The following is a 26,216-nucleotide window of genomic DNA, read 5'->3' as shown; positions in this document are numbered from 1 at the left end:
CCCAGGCCCAACCACCTTCAGCTGCTTCATCAATGACCTTCCTTCAATCATAAGGTCAGAAGTGGGGATGTTCGCTGATGATTGCAAAATGCTCAGCACCATTCACGACACCTCAGATACTGAAGTAGTCTGTGTAGAAATGCAGCAAGACCTGGACAATATCTAGGCTTGGGTTGATAAGTGGCAAGTAACATTCGCGCCACACAAATGCCAGGCAATGACCATCTCCAACAAAAGAGAATCTAACCATCTCCCCTTGACATTCAACGGCATTACCATCGCTGAATCCCCCACTAACAACATCCTAGGGACTACCATTGACCGAAAACTAAACTGGAGTAGCCATATAAATACCGTGGCTGCAAGAGCAGGTCAGAGGCTAGGAATCCTGAGGCGAGTAACTCACCTCCTGACTCCCCAAATCTGTACACTATCTACAAGGCACAAGTCAGGAGTGTGACGGAATACTCTCCACTTGCCTGGATGGGTGCAGCTCCAACAACACTCAAGAAGCTCGACACCATCCAGGACAAAGCGGCCCGCTTGATTGGCACCCCATCTACAAACATTCACCCCCTCCACCAGCGACGCACAGTGGCAGCAGTGTGTCCCATCTACAAGATGCACTGCAGCAATGCACCAAGGCTCCTTCGACAGCACCTTCCAAACCCGCGACCTCTACCAACTAGAAGTACAAGGGCAATAAATACATGGGAACACCACCACATGCAAGTTGCCCTCCAAGTCACTCACCACCCTGACTTGGAACTATATCGCTGTTCCTTCACTGTCACTGGGGCAAAATCCTGGATCTCCCTTCCTAACAGCACTGTGTGTGTTCCTACCCCAAATGGACAGCAGCGGTTCAGGAAGGCAGCTCACCACCACCTTCTCAAGGGCAATCAGGGATGGGCAATAAATGCTGGCCTGGCCAGCGATGCCCACATCCCGTGTATGAATTTTAAAAAAGAAATTCCTGTTAGGTGGCATCAGCCGAGATTTTCTGTTCTGACCTGAACACACAAACGTATAACTCAGAGGCAGGATTATTACCCACGCAGCCACAGCTGGCTCCAATGTTCCCAGAAATTTTAGTTGTTGTGCAGGGCCAGTTATTTTTTCATGCGCGTTCCCTTTAAATTTTAAGAATCTTTGCAGACGTGTGTTATTTCTCTCGGAACAGGACCTGCGTGGTACCTTCCAGGCTGCTGTACACAGCTTTGCAGGAACACTGACCGACACTCTCCATCCCAATCTCTTCCTCTTTCTCTCTGGTATTCTCTCCCCATTGCTGTCCTTCACACTCTCAGCTTTTCTCTCTCTACATCTACCCTGTCTTTCTCACCGTTACCCTCTGCATCTGGATGGAGGAGGAGAAAGAGTGGCATATAGAGAGGCAGCTTTTCTCTGTATCTAACCCCACACTGTACCTGCCCTGGGAGTGTATGATAGAACGGAGAAGAGAGAGATTGACTCTTTAAATAACTCCAGGCTGTACTTGGCTTGGCAGCATTTGATGGGACAGTTTAGATGGAGATTTACTCTGTAGCCCTGGAATGAAGAAGCATAAAGCATGATTTGATCAAAGTTTTCAAGATAATATTGGAAACTGATCGGGTAGAGAGAGAGAAAATCTTCTCACTAGTTAGGTGAGTCTCGGACGAGTGGCAAGAGTGATCTGATTGTGACATACAAGATTGTGAATGGGCTTTCTTGGATCGTCACTGAGAGGTTGTTACCTCATGCTGGGGGATTCAGCGATGGGATAATGCTTTGAATGCCAAGGGGAGGTGGTTGGATTCTCTCTTGTTGCAGATGCACATTGCCTGACACTTCTGTGGCGTGAATGTTACTTGCCACTGGTCGGCCCAAGTCTGAATGTTGTCCGGGTCTTGGCCCATGTGGCTATGGACTGCTTCATTATCTGAGGCAAAATACTGTGGATGCTGGAAATCTGGAACCATCGAGCTGAATCACTAACTCTCTCTTTCTCCCTCCACAGATGATGCCTGACCTGCTTAGTATTTCCAGAATTTTCTGCTGGGATATCATTATCTGAGGAGGTGCGAATGGAACTGAACACTGTGAAATCATCAGCGATCATCCCCACTTCTGACCTTACGGTGGAGGGCAGGTCATTGAGCGAGCAGCTGAAGATGGTTGGGCCGAGGGCACTACCCTGAGGATCTCCTGCAGTGATGTCCTGGGACTGAGATGATTGACCGCCAATAACCACAACCATCTTCCTTTGTCCTCGGTAAGAGTCAAACTAGTTGATTCCCAATGACTTAAATTTTACTCGGGCTCCTCGATGCCACACTCGGTCAAACGCTGCCTTGATTCCCATTCGCAGACAGGAATCAATCATTCCCTTTGACCCCTACTGAACATGCTCTGCTACTTCACAGCCTGATACAGGACTGTACACGTCCAATTAATGTAGCCCATCAAACACTCCGAGAGCAGGTTCAGCACAGCTTAGGAACAGAGTGCAGTTCCTTCAAAATTCTCTCCCTGTCTTCCTCTCTCTCTGTCTCTCCCTCCTGCTATCTCTGACACTAGGAGAGAGACAGAGGGAGAGAGGGTTAGATATGCAGGCAGAGAGAGGGCTGTAGAAGGGGACAAGGTTGGAGAGAGAGAGATTGTAGGGGTGGATTGAAAAGGAGAATGTAAGGTTTATTAATTTGATGTAATAAACAGGGAAGGGACTAGTAGCAGACTTCAGGAGGGTAGAGACAGTCTGGTGAAATGGAACACACAAGAACAAATTAATTGTGAGCAGGAGTAAGCCATTCGTCCCAGCTGTAAAAATAACTGGTGTTGGAACGAGTACACATGCCAGAGGAGGTTCTCCCAAAGACCGAGCAGCACTGAGGTGATCCCCGACCTTACCACCCCCCATAATGGTGCAGATGGGGGTGGAGAAACTCACTTGTAATGAAGCGCGGGATGCTTGATAGCATGACCCGCTGCACAATGGCGCCCAGAGGGTCCACCGGCAGAAGGTTTCCCCACATAATGAGCACATTACTTAGGGCCAGGGACACCGCCTACTCAGTTTTCAGGTAAATCACTGCATTCCCGTATATATTTGAGGATGCAACAATGGCCCAGGTGGCGACAACCTCGGCTCCTGCCTTGACGCTGGCTTCAATGGACATGTTGGCTGAATGTTATTAATTTAAAAAGTAACGGCACCACATGGGCAACCACAGAGCCTGCAGCTGCCTAGTTTGTCGAGCAACCCGCCACGGGTGATGGCGGACTTGCCAAGGATCCAAGAGCTAAGCTTACCCCGAATTGTCGGCTTGCATATCAAACGAAATACAAGTTACAGAAGACATACAAAATAAGCAAAAAACATGCTAGGGGAGAGGCTGAGCATAAAGAGAAGAGGGCAACACAGGCTGTAAGCGATGACTTGTTCCGGGGGTGGTGCACACAGCACACTTAAAACAATCTTTGCCAGCACTCCTGATCTTGCGGTCGTCTGGTCTTCCAGCTGGGGGAGGCGTCTTCACCTGGGTCAGCTGAAAGTTGCCCAGACACGAGCTATCACCTTCTGCTTGTTATGCCAGGCAGCTTCAGCTCACCCAGGCGGTTGGGGTGGGGAGTGAGTTTTCCTGTGCGGTTAGTGCAGCAACACAGATCCCGACAGGATTAGGAGTCCCACCCCTTGTTGTTCTGGCCAATTCTTCCTCACCCAAAGTCTAAAGCAAAGATACCTTCTGGTGTTCAGCACAGACTGGCAAGCAAAGGCTTGTTTCAAAACAAAAGTAGCTTTCTTCACTGAAAAGGTGATTGTTGTTCATGCTCTCCCTCTGCTCAGTATAGCTCCTCGCACCACCTCTGCAATATCCATCTGCCACCAACACTGCAAACTGAGGTTCGTTGCTGAAATCAGCACTCAACACCTCCAACCAAGCAATAGACAACGCCCTTTTTTCAAAATCCAATGGTAACTTATTCATTCCTGAAGTCCAAGAACTTGATATATCACTGGTTGAACATACATATTCAGACAGCAAAAACCATAGAGCAGTACTTCCACTTCAAGTCGTGCTTCAGATCCCCACAGATTGAGTGTTTCTCATGCTCCAAGCAGCAAGCACCCTATTTTGTCTCCAGGGGAATAAAATAGAAATATTCATACAAATTCAACTTTTCTGAAATTTAACTTCGATTCACATCAGGTCTCATTAACTTGACTGCATCAACATCTGAAGAGGGAGCTTTACTCTGTATCTAACCCCGTTTTTGTTTGTTTTTTTTTTCGTCGAGGGGGCCTTTATTCCTCAGGCCCCCTTTATATACATATTTACAGTTTTAAAATAACTTTATTAAAAGCAGATAAATGAACAAAAAACTCAAATTAAAATGCCATTCTCAGCGTCGACAATGCACTCCAGTCCCTGCCGTGCCCACCGGTCGTGGAAGGCTTCAAGCGTACCGGCGGACACCGCATGCTCCTTCTCCAGGGACACACGGGCGCAAACGTCACCGCAGAAAAGGGGCAGGCAATCGGGGAGGACGGAACCCCAGACGGCCTGCAACCTGGACCTGTGAATTGCCACCTTGGCCAGGCCCAGGAGCAGACCGACGAGGAGATCCTGCTCAAAGCCCAAGCCCGTCCGCACCGGGTGCCCAGAGATCAGGAGCGTGGGACTGAAGTGTGGCCAGAATTTGAGGAGCAGCCCCTTTAGATACTCAAATAGGGGCTGCAACCTCGCACACTCCGTATAAACGTGGAACACGGACTCGTCCAGGCCGCAGAAAGTACAGGCGGCCTGGGAGTCCGTGAACCTACTTAAAATACAATTTCACGGGACTGCTCTGTGCAGCACCCTCCATCCCAGGTCCCCGATGGAAAGGGGGAAGACTCCCGCATAGAGAGACCTCCATCGGGATTTCCCCTTGCTGCCAGAATGCAATGCGGACCGCCAGGGCGTGTCCGGCCGGCTGACGAGGGCGAGGAAGTGGAGAGTGTGCAGGAGCAGCCCATACATGAAACCCCTCTGCGCCGATTGGAATGGCACGGAGGGCATTTCCAAGAGGTGGCGAGGGCTGTGCGGGACCCGCACCCGAGGAGGGTTTCGGGGCCTGGGTCCAATGAGCAGTTTCGGCCGAGCGGGGGTCAGCTTGGCCGGGAGCGCTACGCACACCCGAGCACCCTCACCACCCGCAGTGAGGCGCATCCCGGGGGTTTTGGCTAATCCTCTGCCCGCCGGACCGTCCCCGGAGACGGCCGCCCGGACAGCCGAGGCGCTCTCCTCCGCCGGCGGGGGAGCACCCTGACTGGAGGCGACCATGTTCCAGACTCGGAATAGATCCCGGAAAAAGACAGGCAACTCCCTCAGAGAGGCGCGGCTAACGGACTCCACCGGGAGCTGCGTGTCGTCTTGAAGGCAGTGACAATGGCGGCCAAAATACGTCGCCAGCGCACACCATCTGGGAGGACGCTCGACGAAGAGGTATCGCTGCAGGGTCCGAAGGTGGAGAGTCACAGCCTGGGTGCGGATGCACACCGGCGACTGGCCGCCCTCCTCAATCGGGAGACTCAGGACCGTGGCAGAGACCAAGTGTTTCCTCTTGCCCCAGAAGAAATCGACGAGTTTCTTCTGAATCTTGGTGGCAAATACAGGGGGCGGGGCCAAAGTGACCAACCGGTACCACAGCATGGAGGCCACCAGTTGATTTATGATCAGCGCTCGGCCCCTGTAGGAAAGCACTCGGAGCAGTCCTGTCCAGCGCCCCAGCCGAGCGGTGACTTTCGCCTCCAACTCCTGCCAGTTTGCCGGCCAGGCTTCCTCAGCGGGGCGAAGGTGGACTCCCAGATAGAGGAGTTGCGTGATGCTCCACGCAAAAGGTGTCATCTCCTCCGGCAGGGAGTCCACCAGCCAGTGACCCACCAGGAGTCCGGATCATTTCTCCCAATTGATCCTCGCTGAGGACGCGGCAGAACAGGTTTGTGGGCAGTCGTGCATCGTCCGCAAGTCAATGGGATCTGTGACCGTGAGAAGCACATCGTCGGCGTAAGCCGAGAGGACGACCCGCATGGCCGGCTCGCGCAGAGCCAATCCCGTCAACCTCCTGTGAAGCAGGCACAGGAAGGGCTCCAAGAAGATGGTCTACAAGTGGCAGTACATGGGCCATCCCTGACGCCCTCCTTTCCCAAAGCAAAGGGGTGCCGTCAAGGACCCGTTAACTTTGACTCGACACTCTGCGGCGGCGTATAAAAGTTGGACCCGGGCCACGAAATGAGGCCCGAGTCTGAAAGGGCGCAGAGTCCCGAAAAGGTATTCATGATCCACCCTGTCGAACGCCTTCTCCTGATCGAGGGAGAGAAAGGCGACAGACTGACCAGTCCTCTGGGAAAGATGGATCAGGTCCCGGACTGGGTGGATGTTGTCCTGGATGGACCGGCCCGGGACTCTGTCCGACTGGTCGCGGTGGACATGTGGCCCAGCACGGAGCCCAGGCGGGTAGACATAGCCCGGGCAAAGATCTTATAATCCGTGCTGAGGAGGGAGACCGGATGCCAGTTTTTCAGCAGGTGGAGATCGCCCCTCTTCAGCAGCAGAAGGATGACCGCCCTGCACCACGAGAGGGGCATCTCGCCGGTCGCCAGGCTTTCCCCCAGGACCCGCGCTTAATCGTCCCCCAGGACGTCCCAGAACGCCCTGAGGAACTCCACGGTCAACCCATCCAGCCCTAAGGATTTGCCCCTTGAGAGCTGGTGGAGGGCGCCGGTCAGCTCGGCCAACGTGAGCGGAGCGTCCAATCCTTCGGCACCCACCGGGCTGACCTGCAGCAGGTCCTCCCACAAAATTCTGCGCGCATCCTCGCTGGACGGATCTGGAGAGAACAACGCACTGTAATAAGTACGGACCAGGAGGCCCATTCCCTCCTGGAGTTTAGTTACTAGTGGTGTACCGCAAGGTTCTGTTTTGGGGCCACTGCTGTTTGTCATTTTTATAAACGACCTGGATGAGGGTGTAGAAGGGTGGGTTAGTAAATTTGCGGATGACACGAAGGTCGGTGGAGTTGTGGATAGTGTCGAAGGGTGTTGTAGGGTACAGAGGGACATAGATAGGCTGCAGAGCTGGGCTGAGAGATGGCAAATGGAGTTTAATTCGGAGAAGTGTGAGGTGATTCACTTTGGAAGGAGTAACAGCAATGCAGAGTACTGGGCTAATGGGAAGATTCTTGGTAGTGTAGATGAGCAGAGAGATCTTGGTATCCAGGTCCATAAATCCCTGAAAGTTGCTACCCAGGTTAATAGGGCTGTTAAGAAGGCATATGGTGTGTTAGCCTTTATTAGTAGGGGGATCGAGTTTCAGAGCCACGGGGTCATGATGCAGCTGTACAAAACTCTGGTGAGGCCGCACCTGGAGTATTGCGTGCAGTTCTGGTCACCGCATTATAGGAAGGATGTGGAAGCTTTGGAAAGGGTGCAGAGGAGATTTACTAGGATGTTGCCTGGTATGGAAGGAAGGTCTTACGAGGAAAGGCTGAGAGACTTGGGGTTGTTTTCGTTAGAGAGAAGGAGGAGGAGAGGTGACTTAATAGAGACATACAAGATAATCAGAGGGTTAGATAGGATGGATAGTGAGAGTCTTTTTCCTCGGATGAGGATGGCAAACACGAGGGGACATAGCTTTAAGTTGAGGGGTGAAAGATATAGGACAGATGTCAGAGGTAGTTTCTTTACGCAGAGAGTAGTAGGGGCGTGGAACGCCCTGCCTGCAACAGTAGTAGACTCGCCAACTTTAAGGGCATTTAAGTGGTCATTGGATAGACATATGGATGAAAATGGAATAGTGTAGGTCAGATGATCGGCGCAACATCGAGGGCCGAAGGGCCTGTACTGCGCTGTAATATTCTAATTCTAATTCTAATTCTAATAAATGTCAGCCCGTCTAAATCTCTGCTGCCATTATCCTAATTTACATCATGCCCCGTTCATCCATCATGCCTTTGCTTGCTGACCTACATTGGCTCCTGATCTGGTCATCATGTCATCCTCAAACCCACTGCCATCCACCTCACGTTTAGGTTTCCCAGCTCCACGTTGAAATTATGCCATTTATTGAAACGTCTATAGCATTCATATGTGTCAAAAGGGGAGGTGGTCCTAATACTGATCCCTGGGGAACACTGCTGTATACTCCCATCCAGTCTGAGCAACAACTGTTCACAACCTCTCTCTGCTTTCTGTTTCTTAGCCAGTGTCATATCTGCACTGTCACTGCCCCTTTCATACATGGGGTGCTGTTTTCCTAACAAGACAATTAGATGGAACTTGATCACATAACATTTGAAAGTTCACATAAACGACATCAACCATGCCTCCTTCAGCAACCCGCTCCATTACCTCATTGAAGAACTGGAAAGAATTTGTCAGACATAATTGGCATTAACATATCCAGGCTGCTTGTCATTTACAAACCCATGGTTTACCAAAGTATACATGATTTGCCCCCAGATTATAGACTCTAAACGTTTCCCGATGTTATACCGACTTTAGACAGCAGGAACTGTAATAACAGTGTTTACACATTTCTGCCTTTTTGAAGCAGGGTGTAACATTGGTAAATCTTCAGTCATCTGTCACCACCCCAATATCATAGGAGTACTGGAATATTCTGCCCAGTGCCTCTGCTATTTCCACCACTCTTTCCATCAGTAGCTCTCACATATCTCATCTCGACCAGCTAAAAGATCGACTTTATTGTGGTAAAGTGTTGGATTTAAAGGGGTTAACTGAATCTGTTCTTTCAGTGCCTGTAATTAATGTCAGTCTCCATGGACCCTAATTGTATCACGAGAGGGTTTCCATCTTCTATTAATAGGGACTCCTTTCAATATGTTATCCGATAGTGTCAGCAGGAGCATAAACCTCGGCACGAACAGGCATCAACGGCTCCAGAGAGAGGCAGAGGATAGATCAGAATCTGAGAACAATAGATTTCAATGTTGCAGCAATGGGTCAGAATCTGAGAACAGCAGAATGGAATGTTACAACATTGCGTAGGGGTTTATCTGATGTGTTTAACAGTCTTTCTGCAGGTTATGATTGGATACCATTGGAATGGCGATTCGGTGATGCACTTCGGATGATTCAATACATTTACTATCCCATCCTAGCTATTATTGGTGTCCCTGGTAAGTCTCTCTCTTTGTCCAGTTATTAATTACATAACCCTATTTAACTGCATTACTGATCTTGTCATTTAACCTGCCATCCTCGCTGCTGTGGTCATTCATGGGAAATTTCTATCTCCAGGTATTAGTTCTATAAACCATTGCTAACTGTATTACTGTTATTTTAATTTACTGTGTCATCGTTGCTGCTGTTGGTGCCCCTGGTAAGTCTCTCTATGCCCAGCTATTGCATGTGTAAACCACGATTCAATGTATTACTATCCTTGTTATTTCAGTATTGGGGATATTGAAGCCATTGTTGTCATTCCCAACATACACTCTGTTCTCTTTCCAATGAATCAGCCAATATAAGAGCTGAAACCAACAGTTCACTTCCTCAATGATCTTTTTGACCCTGAGCTGAATTCCAAAACCCTATCCTGTCGACAACGACATCTGTAATATCAGCCTTTGTCTTTGTCCATCTGCTCTTTAAACCACAATCTACACCTTTGTTAAATCCAGTCTCAACTATCCTAAAGCTATGCTGAGAAGACTCATAGTTACAAACCTGCATTAACCACAGCACATCGAAATCTCTGATTCCTGAATCCTAATTCTCACTAAATCCAGTTCTTTCATCACCCCTGAGCTCTCTGATCCACAATGATTCCTGGTAAAATAGAATCATATTCGTAATATTCCTGTTATTGTGTTCAGTTCCCTCTATGACCCCACCCACACAATGAGTCCCATGCACCCGTCTATTTCTCATGGTGCTGCATATTGTTTCCCTTAGATTATTTATCAATTCACTCTGTATCTCTCCGTTACTGCAGTTCTGGGCTCCGTAGAGCCATTGCTGACGAGGCTACAAAGCCTAGAACTTTTAATGTGGTGGTGGATGCGCTGCCAGCCACCAGTGGCTTCTCCACAGTGGTGTTCCGTTTTGAGTATGGCGTTCCAGCAGCATTGACACACATCTTTGAAACCTGTTCTGTACATGTCCACTCACTGCCTGTGTCAATCAGCAGCATGAGGAACCCCCTCCAGTGTTATTTAAAAGGACCAGGCATCCAAATTACAGGAGAGGCGATTTTGACTTCCTTCTGCTTTTTAAAGTTAGTGGAGGTGTTGCGAATGGTTTTCTGGAGGTTGTATTGTGAGCTGCTGCAGTCATTCAGGGGGGACAGAGCATTTGGTGCCCCAACTCTGAACGAGGTATAGGGACTATAGTTACAGTGTCTCTGGGTCTGTAACATGACCAACACATGGAACAGAGGCTGCAGAGACGGTAAGATCTGTAAAGAGGGAGAAGGACAGGGCTCTGCCCTACCCACGCTGGGTTTTCCAAGAGCAAATTTCCTACCTACACCTAGCCCAGGTGCGGTGTGTGAGTCGACTCTGATTCAGTAAGTAATTGGTCACAGAGCAGTGTCAGCTCCTGCAACATGAACAGGAGCCTCACATCAGGGTGAAGACGATGCTGTCAGTGGCAGTTACGGTCAAATTTTCATTGAACGTCTATGTATCTGGGTGTTTCCAGGCAGGAGCGGATGACGTATCAATTAGCTGACTCCATTAATGTAATGTTGGTGTGTGAGCATGCCAGTATATCATCTTGGTGAATGTCGATTATCCTGGCAGAATGCTGTTATTGAAAATAACGCATTTCATGACCACTGCATGCCCCACAGCGATTTACACCCAACGAGTACATTTTAAAGTGTAGTCACTTTTGTAATCTATGAAGCACAGTAAGTTTCCACAAGCAGCAATGTGTTAATGATCAGATCTGTTTTTGTGCTGTTGATTGATGTATTAATATTGACCAGGACACCGGGAATAATTCACCTCCTCTGCTTCTAAATAGTGCAATGGAATTATTATTATCCACCTGAGAGGACAGACGGGGCCTCGGTTTAGTGCTTTATTTGAATGATGGCACCTCTGACAGTGCAGCACACCCTCAGTATTGCAATGCACTGTCAACCTTGATTCTTGAGATCAAGTTGTGAGAAACGTAGCCCACTTAATAATAATTTACACCAAGTCAAACTCTGAAGAAGTAAGTTTATTTAACGTTCTTGCAAGATCGGGTGTCCTACAAGCAGGCACACCGATCAACATATTGAGTTCATGTTTATACAATACAAATCCATTTGTCCACGCCTTTATTTTACATTATTGGTTATAACGTATTATGACACTAACCTATCCTATGGTTGCTACAGTCTCCTCCTCTGTTTACTTCTCCCCCTACTCTAACTTTCTAGCCCCAAACTCTTGTTTTTGTTTTACCTTATTTGGCTCTCCATTGTGTGTTTTAACTTGCAGCTGTCAGCCTTTATCTTAGTGGGGCAATTTCTTATTCACTACATCCTTTGTTCTAACTCTTGCTGTTTCTCTTTTATCTGCCTAAGCACAATTTTTAACTGCTGTACTGTCTCAAGGTCTTTATTTACATACCCTTATCAGTTCTCTTTTTCAGTGATGTACTGTCTCAAGGTATTTACTTACATACCCTTATCAGTTCTCTTTTTCAGTGATGTACTGTCTCAAGGTCTTTACTTACATACCCTTATCAGTTCTCTTTTTCAGTGATTTCATTATGTTGTGTAAAAATGACTTCTTGGTAACTTTCCACAAGCTGTAGAAACAACATTTCAGTATTTCTTATTCTCACAATTCCCCATTTTCTTTTACTTAATCCTTGTTGTTTTCTACATACTGCGGAGGGTTCTCATATGTCCTCTCAAATTCTCTGAGCATTATTTCAGCCGCCTTTTCAATGTCTGTATTTCCATTGATACTATCCACTTTGTCATTACCTAACAGGTACATACTCTCTTCCTGGCCTCTTTGTATTGGCATCTGCTTCGTCAAAGCTGTCTCAATCAATCGCTGTGTCAGCCCTCTTACACAAGGAATAATACAACACCCGATGGCTATTAGTATTCCGACAACCGTGATCAGGAAGGTAAAAACCGAGATTATCATGCCTTTCCATTTTCCAAACCAGGATTCAAGCCACCCCGTCGGGGAAGTGTCTGCTCCTGAATTTTCGGCCATCTCCTCTGCTAAAGTTGTTAACCCTTGCAGTGCTCGGGTGATTGAACCATCGGGTGCTGTGTTATTTGGGATAAATGTGCAACATTTCCCTCCTAACATTATACACACACCTCCTTTTTCTGCTAAGATCATATCTAGAGCCAGTCGATTTTCCCAAGCCATTCTACTAGTGGCATCTAATTGTTCAGCTATACCTTTTACCGCATCTCTAGTATAATTTATAAATCTTTGTTGGTTGTAATAAATATAATTTATCCAATCTACATTTTTGTTCATAGTGACCCACCAAAACAAAGACTCGAAACCGGCGGTTATTTGGTTTCGGGCCTTGAATTCATCAGGTACCCCTCTTGGGACCACTATGAAATCCATGTATACCTGGTCGTCAAAAGTGTTCGCTATCGCTTCCCTTTTACCCCTTTCCCTCGTTATTATCTTTTGTTTCTCAAATGCCAAGGTGAATGGTATTGCCAATTGAACAATTGCGTACGTCCCCTTCCACTGGGAGGGTAAAGTCTGTCTCAGGATTTTTCCTCCGCAATACCACCTTAAATCCGCTCTGGGGACATTCAATGATGAGTAGTTCCCTCCCCTGACTCTTCCAGTTTCGTCCTCAGTCTCTATGCATGACTTCAACTCTCCCATATTTCTGGTTAGCTCCGCACCGTGTCGACTTACGCATGATGTGTGATTCACACTGGTGGCTAAAAATGAAGGGGGAGTCCTTGAATCTATTTTCTCTAGGGGAGGGAACATTAATGACAAGGATATGCAAGTTTGAATACCCCAAGCCGTCTTATCCTGATATAGGGCTAACATGCATTCCATGCCCTTTCGGTCACGCTCCCACCCCAGCGGGAAAGGTACTACTTGAGCTATCGGTCTACCAGATGCACAAGCATAGCAATTGTTTTTGTTCACACTTTTTACAGTATATTTTATCCATTCTACCCAGGCATTTGTGTCCCCGTAACCGGTTTCTATCTCAATTGTCTTTCTCAAGTCTTCTACCTCTATTATTTTTACTATGTTAGGATCGTTATGAGAGGTCCCTTTTAGTTTGTTAGATGGTTTACCAGTCTTATCTATTGTTACCTGAAAACAACATTTTAATTCACCTTTCTTTTTCCCTTCTCCAACTGTTACTCCAAACACCTTGTTGTCTAATTGGAAGTGGGTAGTTTTGATTTGTCGTTCTTCTGTCCTGGCTACTTTTGAAAAGAAAGAGAGAGAGAAAAGGCACATAATATTACAGACAGTATTTCCGCGCTCGCGCCGCTATATAAAAAAATAGTTCGTTACTCAAAGTCTTTTTCGCTTTATTTTCAATGGTTCTTCTGTTAATTCGGTTGTCCAAGTTCCTTCCTCGGCTGGGGGGTTGTACCGGCCCCTTGATTCTTGTGTCGTGGGTCCAACCTCTTTCTGCCGTTCTTATGGCTGTTTCAGTGGTCAGGAGAGTCTGGTATGGTCCTTCCCAGTTCGGTTGTAGTTTAGTCTCTTTCCACGATTTCACCAGAACCCAATCTCCTGGTTGGATCTTGTGCACTGCAAATTCGAGAGGTGGGGTCTGTGCGAACAGGCCTTGCTTCCTGAGGAATGACAATGAGGAAGACAACGCCAGTATATAGTTCTTTAGAAACGAATCTTTAGTTTCAAAGTTTGGCATCTCGCCCCTGGTTCCCATATAGGGTAATCCGAATAGCATTTCATAGGGGGACAGTCCCACATCTTTTCTAGGGGCTGTCCGAATTCTGAGTATCGCTATAGAGAAACATTTTGTCCAGGGTAACCTTGTTTCAAGTATCAGTTTGGACAGGTGTTTCTTTAAGGTCTGATTCATTCTTTCCACCCGCCCTGAAGAGGGAGGGTGCCAAGGGGTATGGAAGTCCCATTGGATTCCCAATCCCCTAACTATTTCTTGTAATAGCTTCGAGGTAAAATGACTTCCTTGGTCTGATGTGCTGTGGCTGCCACAGCTTGCACACACTCTGGCCATCCCTTTTAGCTATTTCATTGTGGTTTCTGCCACTTAAAATCAATGCTCAGCAAAGCTACTATTCCTAACGTGGCTATATTTCCCATTAAGCATAGTGCCATGCATTTCTGCTCACTTCCACATTCCCCCCTTTTATCATTCTATGATAACCTTCTCTCTACTGATCAACTTATATATGATTATATATATTCACTAGGACTATGTGGATCTATTTACTCAAATAACATTTAAACAGTATAATATAAAAGCAAATATAAAAAAACTCAGCAACTGCTGAATCAGAAAGGTAGGCTGAGCCACCCTCTAACAAGGGGGTGTGTATTAGCCTGGTGGGTATGTTTTTCATTCTAACTTTTCCCTAGGATTGTCATGTCTGGGTGATAAGAAGAGTGCTGTTGAAATACAATGTCTCTCTCTCTCTCTCTCGCTGTACCAGCTGCAAGGCCAAGTTGCCTCTGAAGCCCTGAAGTTATGAAGTCAGCTAGCTTGTTAGCAATACATGACTGATTAGTTGTTTCATCTTAAATGTTCCCATGTAATTCTGTTCTTAAAAATTCTAAAATCTAAATTCTGTTCTCACAGTCCCCCCTTTGATTCTTCAAAACATTTAAAAAAATCAATCCCTTGATCCCACCTAGGTGCCTTTAATGGTCTCTATTTGTCTAGAAACAACCTTCAACACCCAGAGGGTTCGCACTCAATACGTCGCCTGCTTGTGCCATAAGAGGGGCCTGCGGTAACTCTGTAAAGGCATAAGTTTTGCAGGGGCTTCAACTACTTCTTTACAACATAAAAGGGTGGAACACTTGCACAATTACCATCTCATTTAAGCTTCACTGTTTTTCTCTGGCTTCATCTCTATTAACGAAAACTTTCTGCGCTTCTCTGAGCAGTTCGTCCAATTGTTTTTCACTCCATCCATCTATCTTTTGAATTTTCTTTTGGATGTCTGGCCATGATTTTGTTACAAAATGGACTCGAAGGGGTCCTTGGGCAACCAGGTCTTCTGGATCTAAACCTGAATATTTCCTCATTGTGTCCCGTAATCTCTGTAAGAAATTTGAGGGAGTCTCATCCTTTTCCTGTCTTACTTCGAAGGCCTTATTCAAATTTTGTGATTTCGGGACCGATTCCCTAATGCCTTTTACTATCAGATTTCTAAGGTCTTTCATCTGGCCCCTAAGGCCGACGTTATTGTTCTGCCACTGCGGGTCTTGATTAGGGTATTTTTGTTCGGCTGGTTCGTTTACCCCTACCCCGGGAGGGTTTTCTCTTTCCCAAATTTTCAGGGGTCTTCTACGAGGGCTTTCATTTCCTTTTTAAACACTCTGACCTCTCCTGACGTTAATGGTGCACTAACAAATCCAATTTCATTATTTCCTATTGGTACCTCTCTCAAGGGCATCATTGTCTAAGGAGACTCTCTGTCTCTATCGTCGTCGTTATCGTCGGGTTTAGGGGTGGTCCTTCTTGCTGTCCTTAGATCATATTTGGGTCTTTTTCTCCTTGGTTTTTGACTCGAAATCCCAATACTCCAACATCCGTCCCAATGGACTTTCTGGAGGGATGTTGCCAGCAGACTTTGCTTGTCTCCCATCGTCTTCCTTTTTAGACGATTTATTTCCCATGGTAAACTGAAGGGTGTTGTACCCGGCAGTATTCACCTCCTAACTGAAGGGTCTTGTACCCTACGGTAATCACCTCCTAACTGAAGGGTCTTATACCCGACAGTATTCACCTCCTAACTGAAGCTTCTTGTACCCTATGGTATTCACCTCCTAGCTGAAGGGTCTTATACCTTACGGTAGTCACCTCCTAGCTGAAGGGTCTTATACCATACAGTACTCACCTCCTAGCTGAAGGGTCTTATACTGCCCCACAGTATTCACCTCCTAACTGAAGGGTCTTGTACCCTACGGTATTCATCTCCTAGCTGAAGGGTCTTATACCTTACGGTACTCACCTCCTAACTGAAGGGTCTTATACCATACAGTACTCACCTCCTAGCTGAAGGGTCTTATACTGCAGGACTGTAAAATTCACTCCTCAAGGACTTTTAGTACTTAGAAGGTCTTATCCTACAGTTAACCATAAGTCACCAAGATAATACTTAAAAGTCGTTTTTCTTACCTTGGTCCGTGCACGGAGTTGCCTGACTTCACGTGTGTACCTGCCGCACTAAATACTCGTTCAGAGTGACTTCCCTAGGATCGTGTTCAGTCGATTACTCGGGTCCGCTACCAACGAGAGAAACGAGACCGTTTTTAAATTAATGGGATGCGTCTTCTCGTCTGTCGTCGGCCACGGTCCCGGCAATGATGAAGAGATCCCGGACGAGCCCCCAATTGTGAGAAACGTAGCCCACTTAATAATAATTTACACCAAGTCAAACTCTGAAGAAGTAAGTTTATTTAACGTTCTTGCAAGATCGGGTGTCCTACAAGCAGGCACACTGATCAACATATTCAGTTCATGTTTCTACAATACAAATCCATTTGTCCACGCCTTTATTTTACATTATTGGTTATAACGTATTATGACACTAACCTATCCTATGGTTGCTACAGTCTCCTCCTCTGTTTACTTCTCCCCCTACTCTAACTTTCTAGCCCCAAACTCTTGTTTTTGTTTTACCTTATTTGGCTCTCCATTGTGTGTTTTAACTTGCAGCTGTCAGCCTTTATCTTAGTGGGGCAGTTTCTTATTCACTACATCCTTTGTTCTAACTCTTGCTGTTTCTCTTTTATCTGCCTAAGCACAATTTTTAACTGCTGTACTGTCTCAAGGTCTTTACTTACATACACTTATCAGTTCTCTTTTTCAGTGATGTACTGTCTCAAGGTATTTACTTACATACCCTTATCAGTTCTCTTTTTCAGTGATGTACTGTCTCAAGGTCTATACTTACATACCCTTATCAGTTCTCTTTTTCAGTGATTTCATTATGTTGCGTAAAAATTACTTCTTGGCAACTTTCCACAAGCTGTAGAAACAACATTTCAGTATTTCTTATTCTCACAAAGTCCTGCAGTGATACTTGATTCTAGAAGCTTGTTACTGAAAGGGAAGAGAGCTACAAACTGAGCCACGGCTGACATTGGTCCTTTAATCCAATGTGCTTCTAATTTGGTAACACGGCTGTTTTGTGGTACATCATCAAACACATTTTGGAAGGATAGGAATATTGGGAAAGTTGAGGCAGGAACAATCATAGAATCAAAGAATAGCATTGCACTGAAGGAAGCCATTTGGTCTATCAAGTCAGTGCTGACCCTTTTGAAGAGCTTCCATTTTGTACCACACCGTGGTTCTTTCCCAGATCCTTCCTTTTTTTCTCGTTAAGGTATTTATCTAATTCCCTTTTGGAATCCGCTATTGAATCTGTATCCTTTAGCTAATCAGACGATACATTGAAAATCCGAAACAACCATTGCATAAAAAATCCTCGTGTCGCCTCTGCTTCTTTTTACCATCGCCATAAATCTTTGTCCTCTGATTAACGGCCTCTCTCACATTGGAAACCGTTTCACTTTATTTAATTGATCTGAAACCTCTATAATGTTAGATATATCAGTCAGGTCTCCTTTTAAGTTTCCCTGCTCACAAGAGAACAATCCCAGCTTTCCAACTGTAATCCATCATCCCTGGAAAATTTCCAGAAAAACTCTTCTGTCCCCTCTCCAAAGGCGTCATGTCCTTCCTAAAGTGTGGTTCCCAGTATTGGACACAATGCTCCAGGTGGAGCTGAACTTGTCTTTTCTATATATTTACCAAAACATGCTGACGATTCTAACCTATGTGTCTATTAATAAAGTCTAGGGATCTATTTTCTTGGTTTACTGTTTGTTAACCTGTCCAGCTATCTTCACAGATTGCACACAAATACCCAGGTCTTTCTGTTCTTCTCACCACCTTTAAGGTTGTGCCATTTAGCTTGTATTATCACTCCTCATTCATCGGTAAGCATCTCACCCATCACCTTCTCTCGTGCAATTGGGGATGGGTAATAAATGCTGGCCCAGCCAGAGACACATACATCCCATGAATGACGAATATAAATAAAATCTTCCTACAATGTATCACCTCACGCATCTGCCATGCCAATTAAATATTATGAAGACTAAAGCCAGTGTTTTCAGACCCAACAACAAACGTTTCCTAGCTCACGACTCCATCCCTCTCCTTGTCAACTGTCTGAGACTAAAGACAACTATTCACAACCTGGTGCAATAGTTGACCCTGCGATGAGCTTCCGGCAAAATATTCACATTTATCTACACCTCCGTGTCATCAGCCAAATCTCTCAATCTCTCTGCTCTTCTGCTGATGAAACACTCCCCCTTGCCTGTGTTACCTCTATACTTGACTATTCCAACACACTCCTGGCTGTTCTCCCACATTCTACCCGCCATAAACTTGAGGTGATCCAAAACACTGCTGCCCATGTCCTAACTCACACCAAGTCCTGTTCCCCGTCACCCCCTGTACCCTCTGACCTATATTGGCTCATGGTCAACAACACCTCATTTTTAAAACTCTCAGCCTTCTTTTCAAATCCCTAATTGCTTCACCCCTCCCTATCTCTGGAATTTCCTCCAGCGCTACAACCCACGGAGATGTCGGCATGCATCTAATTCTGGTCTCATAAGCATCCCTACCATTGATGGCCGTGCCTTCAGCTGCCGAAGCCCTAAGCTCTGGAAGAGAAGAGCAGAATTTCTTCAAGGTAGGCATTCCTGGAAGAGAAGTGGCAGTGAATCAAATACTAAAATAAATGCAAATGACTGTGGATGTTGGGACTCCGAAGGGTGAATGGAAAGTTCTGGAAATACACAGCAGATCTGGCAGCATCTGTGCAGAGAAAAAAGTTGCTAATATCCCTGGTAAGTGACCCTTCATCAGAACTGGTAAACGTTAAAAATGTAACAGTCTGTCATTTAATTTCTCCCTTCTCTGTTCCATCACAACCCTTCCTTCTTGTTCTTCTCCACCCTTCTCCTCTTTCATTTGCTCAAAGACTGTTACATTTCTAAAGTTTACCAATTCTGAAGAAGTGCCACAGACTTGAAAAGTTAAGTCTGTTTGTCTCTTCACAGATGCTGCCAGACCTGCTGAATATTTCCAGAACTTATTATTCTCATCCCTAAGCTCTGGAATTATGTCCCTAAATCCTAAATAGAGTAAGTTGCATAGAGACCAGTTTTAGAGAGTGTTGCTTGTACAGAGTACTCAATACACTCGTTCCTACATCGCCCCGTCACCACTTGCTTCTTTGGGCAGCACGTGGCTGACAGGGGGGAAAGCGCCGCCGCCGCTAACTAGCGGCTGAATGGGGGTTGGTGGGGGGATGTGGGGAGTAAGAAGTCAGAGAGCGTTGCGCAGAGGAGCGGAGAAAAGTCGGTCGGGGTGGAGGGGGGAAGCAGCAAGGTCTGGAGCAAGCGATGAGGTTTGGGGGGAAGAAAGCAAGCTGCCGATGGGGGAGAGCAACCAGTGTGGCAGGAGCTAGTAGCTGTGTTCGGGTGAAATAGCCCTGGTCAGTCATCTAAACGAAGCGCAATAACGAACTGCCAGCACATTTTGTAATCTGCCTGATTCCAATGATCGGGGTGTCAATTCACAATCAAACATGTAATTCATTTTGTATTTAATACCATTACTGAAATATTCCATGGGTCTGAGGATTACAGTGAGTATCCAGGCATATTACTGGGCTTCCAACCAACTTAATGTAAGGTTAGTTTGCTGGAACGATCTCGCGATAGCATTTCGCGTGATACATTAAGCCATGCCAGCATTAATCCAGGCAGCTGTCTCATTAATCCAGGCAGCTGTCTGAACGTCGCAGACACTGACGTTCCATTTGAAGAGCCTGCATTTGCGCATGTTCAAGTATTGCGCCGCCTCGTGGTTGCGTTGTCAGCATTTGTTAAATTCCCTTTTGAAAGATCGTATTAAATATGTTTCCGCCATGACTTCAAGTAGCTAATTCCAGATCCCAACAACTCGCTGTGTAAGAATATTCTCCTCATTTCTCAAAATCCTCATGATTTTGAATTCTATATTAAATATCCTCTTACCCTTCACTACTGTAATGAAAATAATCCCAACTTCTCCAATCCCTCCACATAACTGAATTCCTAGATCAGTTGTACAATATGATTAACATTCTGTTGTTCCAGGTATCATTTACTGGCATGTGTAGGAATGTTTTACAGAGATTTAACATAACTTCCGAGCCTTTATTTTCTATGTCTCTATTTATATAGAACAGCATCTAATATGTTTTGTTAACTACTTTGTTAACCTGTCCTGTGACCTTCAATGATTTGCACTCCCAGGTCTCTCTGTTTCTGCAGTCCCTTTACAATTGCAACATGTAGCTTGTGTTGTCTCTCCGCATACATCCTTCGAAAATGCATTAACTCACACATCTGCTGTGACAATTCAAAAGTGTGATGATTGAAGCCATTGATTTCAGTCCCTACTCCGAACTTCATTCCCTAGCTGCCGACTCCATCCCTCATTGTGGCAACTGTGTGACTAAACCAGACTGTTCACACCTTGGTGTTATATTGGATCTCGATATGAGCTTCCAACTACAAATGCGCAGCTTCACTAAATAGAAATAGGCCAAATGGCCCATAGTGTTCTTGCCTGCCAAAATGACCCACCCCCCCCCCCCCCCGCTCCCCTACACCCAAAACAGAACCCCACCTTCCAGCATTTGGTCCGTAGTCCTGCAGGTTACAGCACTTGAGGTGCAGCAAGGCACCTTTAAAATGAGATGAGGGTTTTGGCCACTACTACCCTTTCAGACAGTGAATCCCAAACCACCGCAACACTCTGGGTGATTTTTTCCCTTATCTTCCCTCGAATCATTCGACCATCTGGTTTAAATGTATGCCCCCTCATCACTGACCTCTCTGCTAAGGTGAATAGACCCTTCACCTCCACTCCATCCAGGACCTTCAAAATTTTCTACATTTCAATCCAATCTCCCCTCATCCTTCTCTGTTCCAAGGAGAACAGCCCAGCCTATCCAATAATTCCTCAAAGCTGCATTTTCACAATCCTAGCAATATCGCCTTCAATCTCCTCTGTATGATCTCTAATTCAGTTACATCCAATCTGCAATGAAGTGACCAGAACTGCACACAGTACTCAAGTTGTGGCCTAACCAGTGAGTTATACAGTTCCAGCATAACCTCCCTGCTCCTATATTCTATACCACGGCTCATAATGGAAAGGATTCCATATGTCTTCTCAACCACCTTTTCAACCTGCCCTATTGTCCTTCAGGGACCTGTGAACATTCATCCCAAGGTCCCTCACTTCCACTGCACTTCTCAGTATTTTCCCATTAATCATGTCTTCCTTTGCCTTAGTTGAAAGAATGTATGAAAGTGTGAGGTAATCCACTTTGGTAGGGAGAATAAAAATGAAGATTATCATTTAGATGGAGAAGGACGACAAAATGCTACAAGTACAGAGGGATTTGGATGTCCTTGCACAGGAAACGCAAAAGTTTAGTATGCAGGTGCAGCAAGTAATTAGGAAGCAAATGGAATTCTGGCCTTAATTGCGAGGGCATTGGAGTGTAAAAGTATGGAAGTCTTGTTGCAACTGTGCAGGGTGTTGGTGAGGCCACACCTGAGTACTGCGTATAGCTTTGGTCCCCGTAGTTACGGAAGGATATACTAGGCAGTTCAGAAAAGGTCCACTCGGATGATTCCTGGGATTAAGGGGTTGTGCTATCAAGACTGGCTAAACAGGTTAGACGTTTATTAATTGGAGTTTAGAAGAATGAGAGGTGATCTTATAGAAACATATCAGAATCTAAGGGGGCTTGACAGAAGATGTTGAGAATATGTTTCCACTGGTGGGGGAATCACGAACTAGGCGACAGAGTTACAGACTAAGCGGTCACACATTTAATACTGAGATGGTAAGGAATATATTTTCTCAGAGGGTGGTGAATCACTGGAATTGTCTAGCTGAGAGAGTGGTGGAGGCTAGGTCACTAAATGTATTTAAGGAGGAGGAAGGTAGATTTTTGAAATCTCGGGGAGACGAGAGTTATGCGACTCAGGTCTGAAAGAGTAGTTGGGGCCTGAGACAGATCAGCATGATCTTATTGAATGATGGGGCTGAATGACCTGCTCCTGCTCCTATTTCTTATGTTTTTATGTACTTATCGGTACCTCATTCTTCAAAATGTAGCAGTCAGGGACTCTCTCTGTTTCTCTTTCAAACTGAGCAGCCTGTGCTAACTTTTGCAATACCAGGTCGGCTCACTGAGCCTCAGCTAGGGAAAATCCATTTAATTCATTCCCTGGGTCTCCTAACTTTCCAAAGCAAGTCTCAGACTGACAGACCTGGTCATTTGCCTGCAGTGCCACTGCAGTCTGCTTTGAAGGAACTAATTTGATCTTGGCCTGACCCATTGCACTTTCTGGGGTTCTGCAGGAGACCGTTTCCTGCCACTGCTCTGCCTCTCTCACCTCCTGCGGTATTTCTTTCTCTACTTGGCGGCAGGGGTGGGGTGGCTGCCACCTTCATCCTCCACAGCTGATTACCGAGGAGCAGGCCAACCCCGTCCACAGGCAAACTAGGGACAATCCCTATTGTCCCCGCTTCCGTAATTAGGTCGCAGTCCAGCTGTACTCGGTGTACAGGTACAGGCATACACTGACTGCCCTTTATTACCACCATTTTTGTGTTCACTGCACTCTCAGTTAAAAGGGGTCTGGTGGCCCTTGTGTCCCTATGAATCACTATGAGCTTGCTTGCCCCACTCGAAGGGTTTGAGGTTACTTTCCCTTCAAATACCAAACCCTGATAACCTTCAGGAATCCTATCAACTTTTGCTGCACTGGCTGTCGAAAGCTTCCTGGGTTTCACCCTCATGGGATTCAAACCCACAGCCTGTTCCGTGTTTTCCATCAGGCCCTCACCTGCACTGAGCAGCTGTTCCCTGATTAAGGCTACCGGTTGCCCCTTTAAGTAAGTGCCAGCAGCCAGATTTTGAATGTCATGCCTTGTTACAATGGAAGCACACAAGTCTCTGGGTCTCACCCTTGCTCACAGCACCTTCCTTTTTGGCTGGAGGAGGGTCCCTTGTGTCTCCTGCTGTTCTTTCTCTCCCAGGACTGCTTTGGCGGATATCACCTTCCCACCCTTTGTCCTTTTCAGATTTTTAGGGGTGATTTCCAGGTAGGAGCAGGCGCAGTGTCCAACATAATGTCGCAGATGTTGTAATAAAGTCGTTTATATGCAGGGAGAGGCCAGTCGACCCCTCCATGCCAGTTCTTCGTGGAACACTCCAGTGAGTCTCACTCCCCCGCGCAATCCCCGATAAGTTCATTTCTTTCAGGTGCCCATCCAGTTTCGTTTGGAAATTATTGATTGTCTCGGCTTCTACCAACTCATGGACCGTGAGTTCCAGGTCAGTACCATCCACTGTGTAAAAATGTTCTTCCTCATATTCCCCCGTATCACTTGCCCACAATCTTTCATCTGTGCCCCCTAGTTTGTGTTTCTGCAGTTAATGGCAACAGATTTTCCTTGTCTATCTTAATTAAACGTATCATAATCTTGTACACCTCTATCAAACCTCCTCTCAATCTCCTTGCTCCAGGGAAAACAACTCCAGCTTCCTCAAACTAACCCTGTAACTAAAATCCCCATCCCTGGAACGATTCTGGCAAATCTCCTCTGCACCCTCTCAAGGACTTTCACATTCTTCCTAAAGTCTGGTTACCAAAATTGGACACAGTCCTCTAGTTGGGGCCTTAACTCCATGCAGAATCAGAATGTGGCTCCTCGTAGATAAAGAAAACTCCCCTCCAGACACAACTCATGTTTCTACACCCCCAACCCACCTCCTGCAGCCAAGCAACCTCATGCAATTAACATGTCGATAACGTGAGAAATGGAGTCACCAGGAACATCGTGGAACAGATCATCGGTATGATGAAGCATTGCCTCCGATGTCTGAACCTCTCGGGGGGAGCCCTCCAGTACACACTGGAGCAGGTGTCCAAGTTCATGGTGTTCTGCTGCACCATTCATATCATCACCATCATGAGGACACAGGAATTGGCACCAGGAATCCAAGGCTACCTCAGGAGGTGGAAAAGGAGGAGGCCGGGAGTATGTTTCCTGAATGCCTTCGACCCAGACAGGCTGTCGGAGAGTCCCTGCTAAGAGTTCAGTTTCCACAGGACAACTTCCCTTTCTCACCATCAATCTCCTATTCTCCACTGCTACATCCATCTGAGACACCCAGTGACAGTGTCCAATTGGTCACCATCCTCCAATAAAAACACCAACAAAAACCTTTCCGTGAACATCTTTATCCAAGATCACATCCAATTATACATACAAAACTGAAATATTCCCCATTGTCTATTCCATTAGAGACTGTCTTGTGGGTTCGCAAGACTTGCCTACTGCTCTTACACGGTGTTTCTCCAGTAGCTGCAACATGGCTCGTGGAAGACTGCGTACTGGGGGAGACTGCAGAAATACTTTAGGATTTTCTTTAAAGTTAGCTGCCGGTCTCTTTGCGTACTCTCTCTTTGTTTCTCTTATTTGCTTTTTCACTTCCCCTCTGAACCTTCCATATTCAGCCTGGTTATCCATTTTATGATCTATCTGACATCTGTCATAAACACACTTTTACTTCTTCATTTTCAACTCTGTCTCTTTTTTCATTCATTGAGCTCTAGATCTGTTTGCCCTACGCTCCCCCTTCGAGGGAATATACCTTGACTGTGCCCGAACTATCTGCTCTTTGAAGGTAACCCATTCTTCAGCTACTGTTTGTCCTGTCAAAGTTTAACTCCAATGTCTTTGTCCCAGCACCATTTTTACGCCATTGATGTTGGCTTTCCCCTAATTCATTATTCTCCCCCTGGATTCTCATTTTTCCTTTCTCAGAGTCAACCTTATGATGCAATGATCTCTGTCTCCTAAATGTTCTCCTACTGACACTTGATCCACTTGGAACAGCTGATTCTCGAGAACCAGGTCTAGCACTGCCTCCTTTCACGTTGGACTAGCAACATACTTTTGTCGAAGATTTTCCTGAACACGCTCGAGAAACTCTTGCCCTCCTCTGCCCTTTACATTACTACTATCCCAGTCCATAATTGGATAATGAGTGTCCCCAATTATAACTACTATATAATTCATGCAACTTTCAGTAATTTCCTTTCAAATTTATTCCTCAACGTCCTTCCCACTAGCTGATTGCCTAAAGACAACACTGAACAATGTAACTGCACCTTTTATGCTTCTTAACTCCAGCCAAGTAGATTTTGCCCTTAACACACTCTCCCCCATCCCACCATATCACAGGCCTTGGTGAGACCTCATCTGGAGTATTGTGAGAAGTTTTGATTGCCTTATCTGAGGAAGGATGTTCTTGCCATGGATGGGGTGCAAAGAAGATTTACTGGACTGATTCCTGGGATGGTAAGATCGATGTATCAGGAGAGGTTGGTTCGACTACACTCGAGTTTAAAAGAATGAAAGGGATCCCATAGAAACATATAACATTCTAACAGAACTACACAGGTTAGATGCAGGGAGAATTTCTAATTTTTATTTCAGATTTCCAGCTTCCGCAGTATTTTGCTTTTATTTTAGATGCAGGGAGGATGTTCCCAATTGCTGGGGAGCCAGAACCAGGGGTCACAGGCTCACGATACGGGGTATGCCAGTTAGAACAGAGATGAGGAGAAATTTCTTCACTCAGAGGGTGGTGAATCTGTCCAATTATCTACCGCAGAAAGCAGTGGACGCCAAGTCATTAAATGTATTGAAGAAGCAGATCGATATATTACTTAATGGCAAAGGGATCAAGGTATGTTGAGAGAAAGCGGAAACATGGTACTGAATAAATGATCAGCCGTGATCTTTTTTGAATGGCACAGCAGGCCCGAAGTGCCGAATAGCCTACTGCTGCTCCTATCTTCTAACTTTCTATGTTTCCACCATG

General features: G+C 46.0%; 1 protein-coding gene across 1 annotated transcript in view; it reads left to right on the top strand.

The window, feature by feature from the left end:
• The first annotated feature begins 6,377 nt into the window (after positions 1 to 6,377).
• The window catches only part of LOC137359141 (probable G-protein coupled receptor 139), a 31,160-nt gene continuing 11,321 nt past the window's right edge, over positions 6,378 to 26,216 (top strand). Inside the window, exons 1-3 of the mRNA XM_068025216.1 lie at positions 6,378 to 6,482; positions 8,631 to 8,736; positions 8,983 to 9,165. Of these exons, the coding sequence (XP_067881317.1) occupies positions 6,378 to 6,482; positions 8,631 to 8,736; positions 8,983 to 9,165 (394 nt within the window). The remainder of the gene's footprint in view (positions 6,483 to 8,630; positions 8,737 to 8,982; positions 9,166 to 26,216) is intronic.

This window comes from Heterodontus francisci, unplaced genomic scaffold (assembly GCF_036365525.1).
Source record: "Heterodontus francisci isolate sHetFra1 unplaced genomic scaffold, sHetFra1.hap1 HAP1_SCAFFOLD_54, whole genome shotgun sequence".
Taxonomy (NCBI): domain Eukaryota; kingdom Metazoa; phylum Chordata; class Chondrichthyes; order Heterodontiformes; family Heterodontidae; genus Heterodontus; species Heterodontus francisci.
Note: the sequence above shows the minus strand (reverse complement) of the source record. Positions and strands in the feature narration are given on the sequence as shown.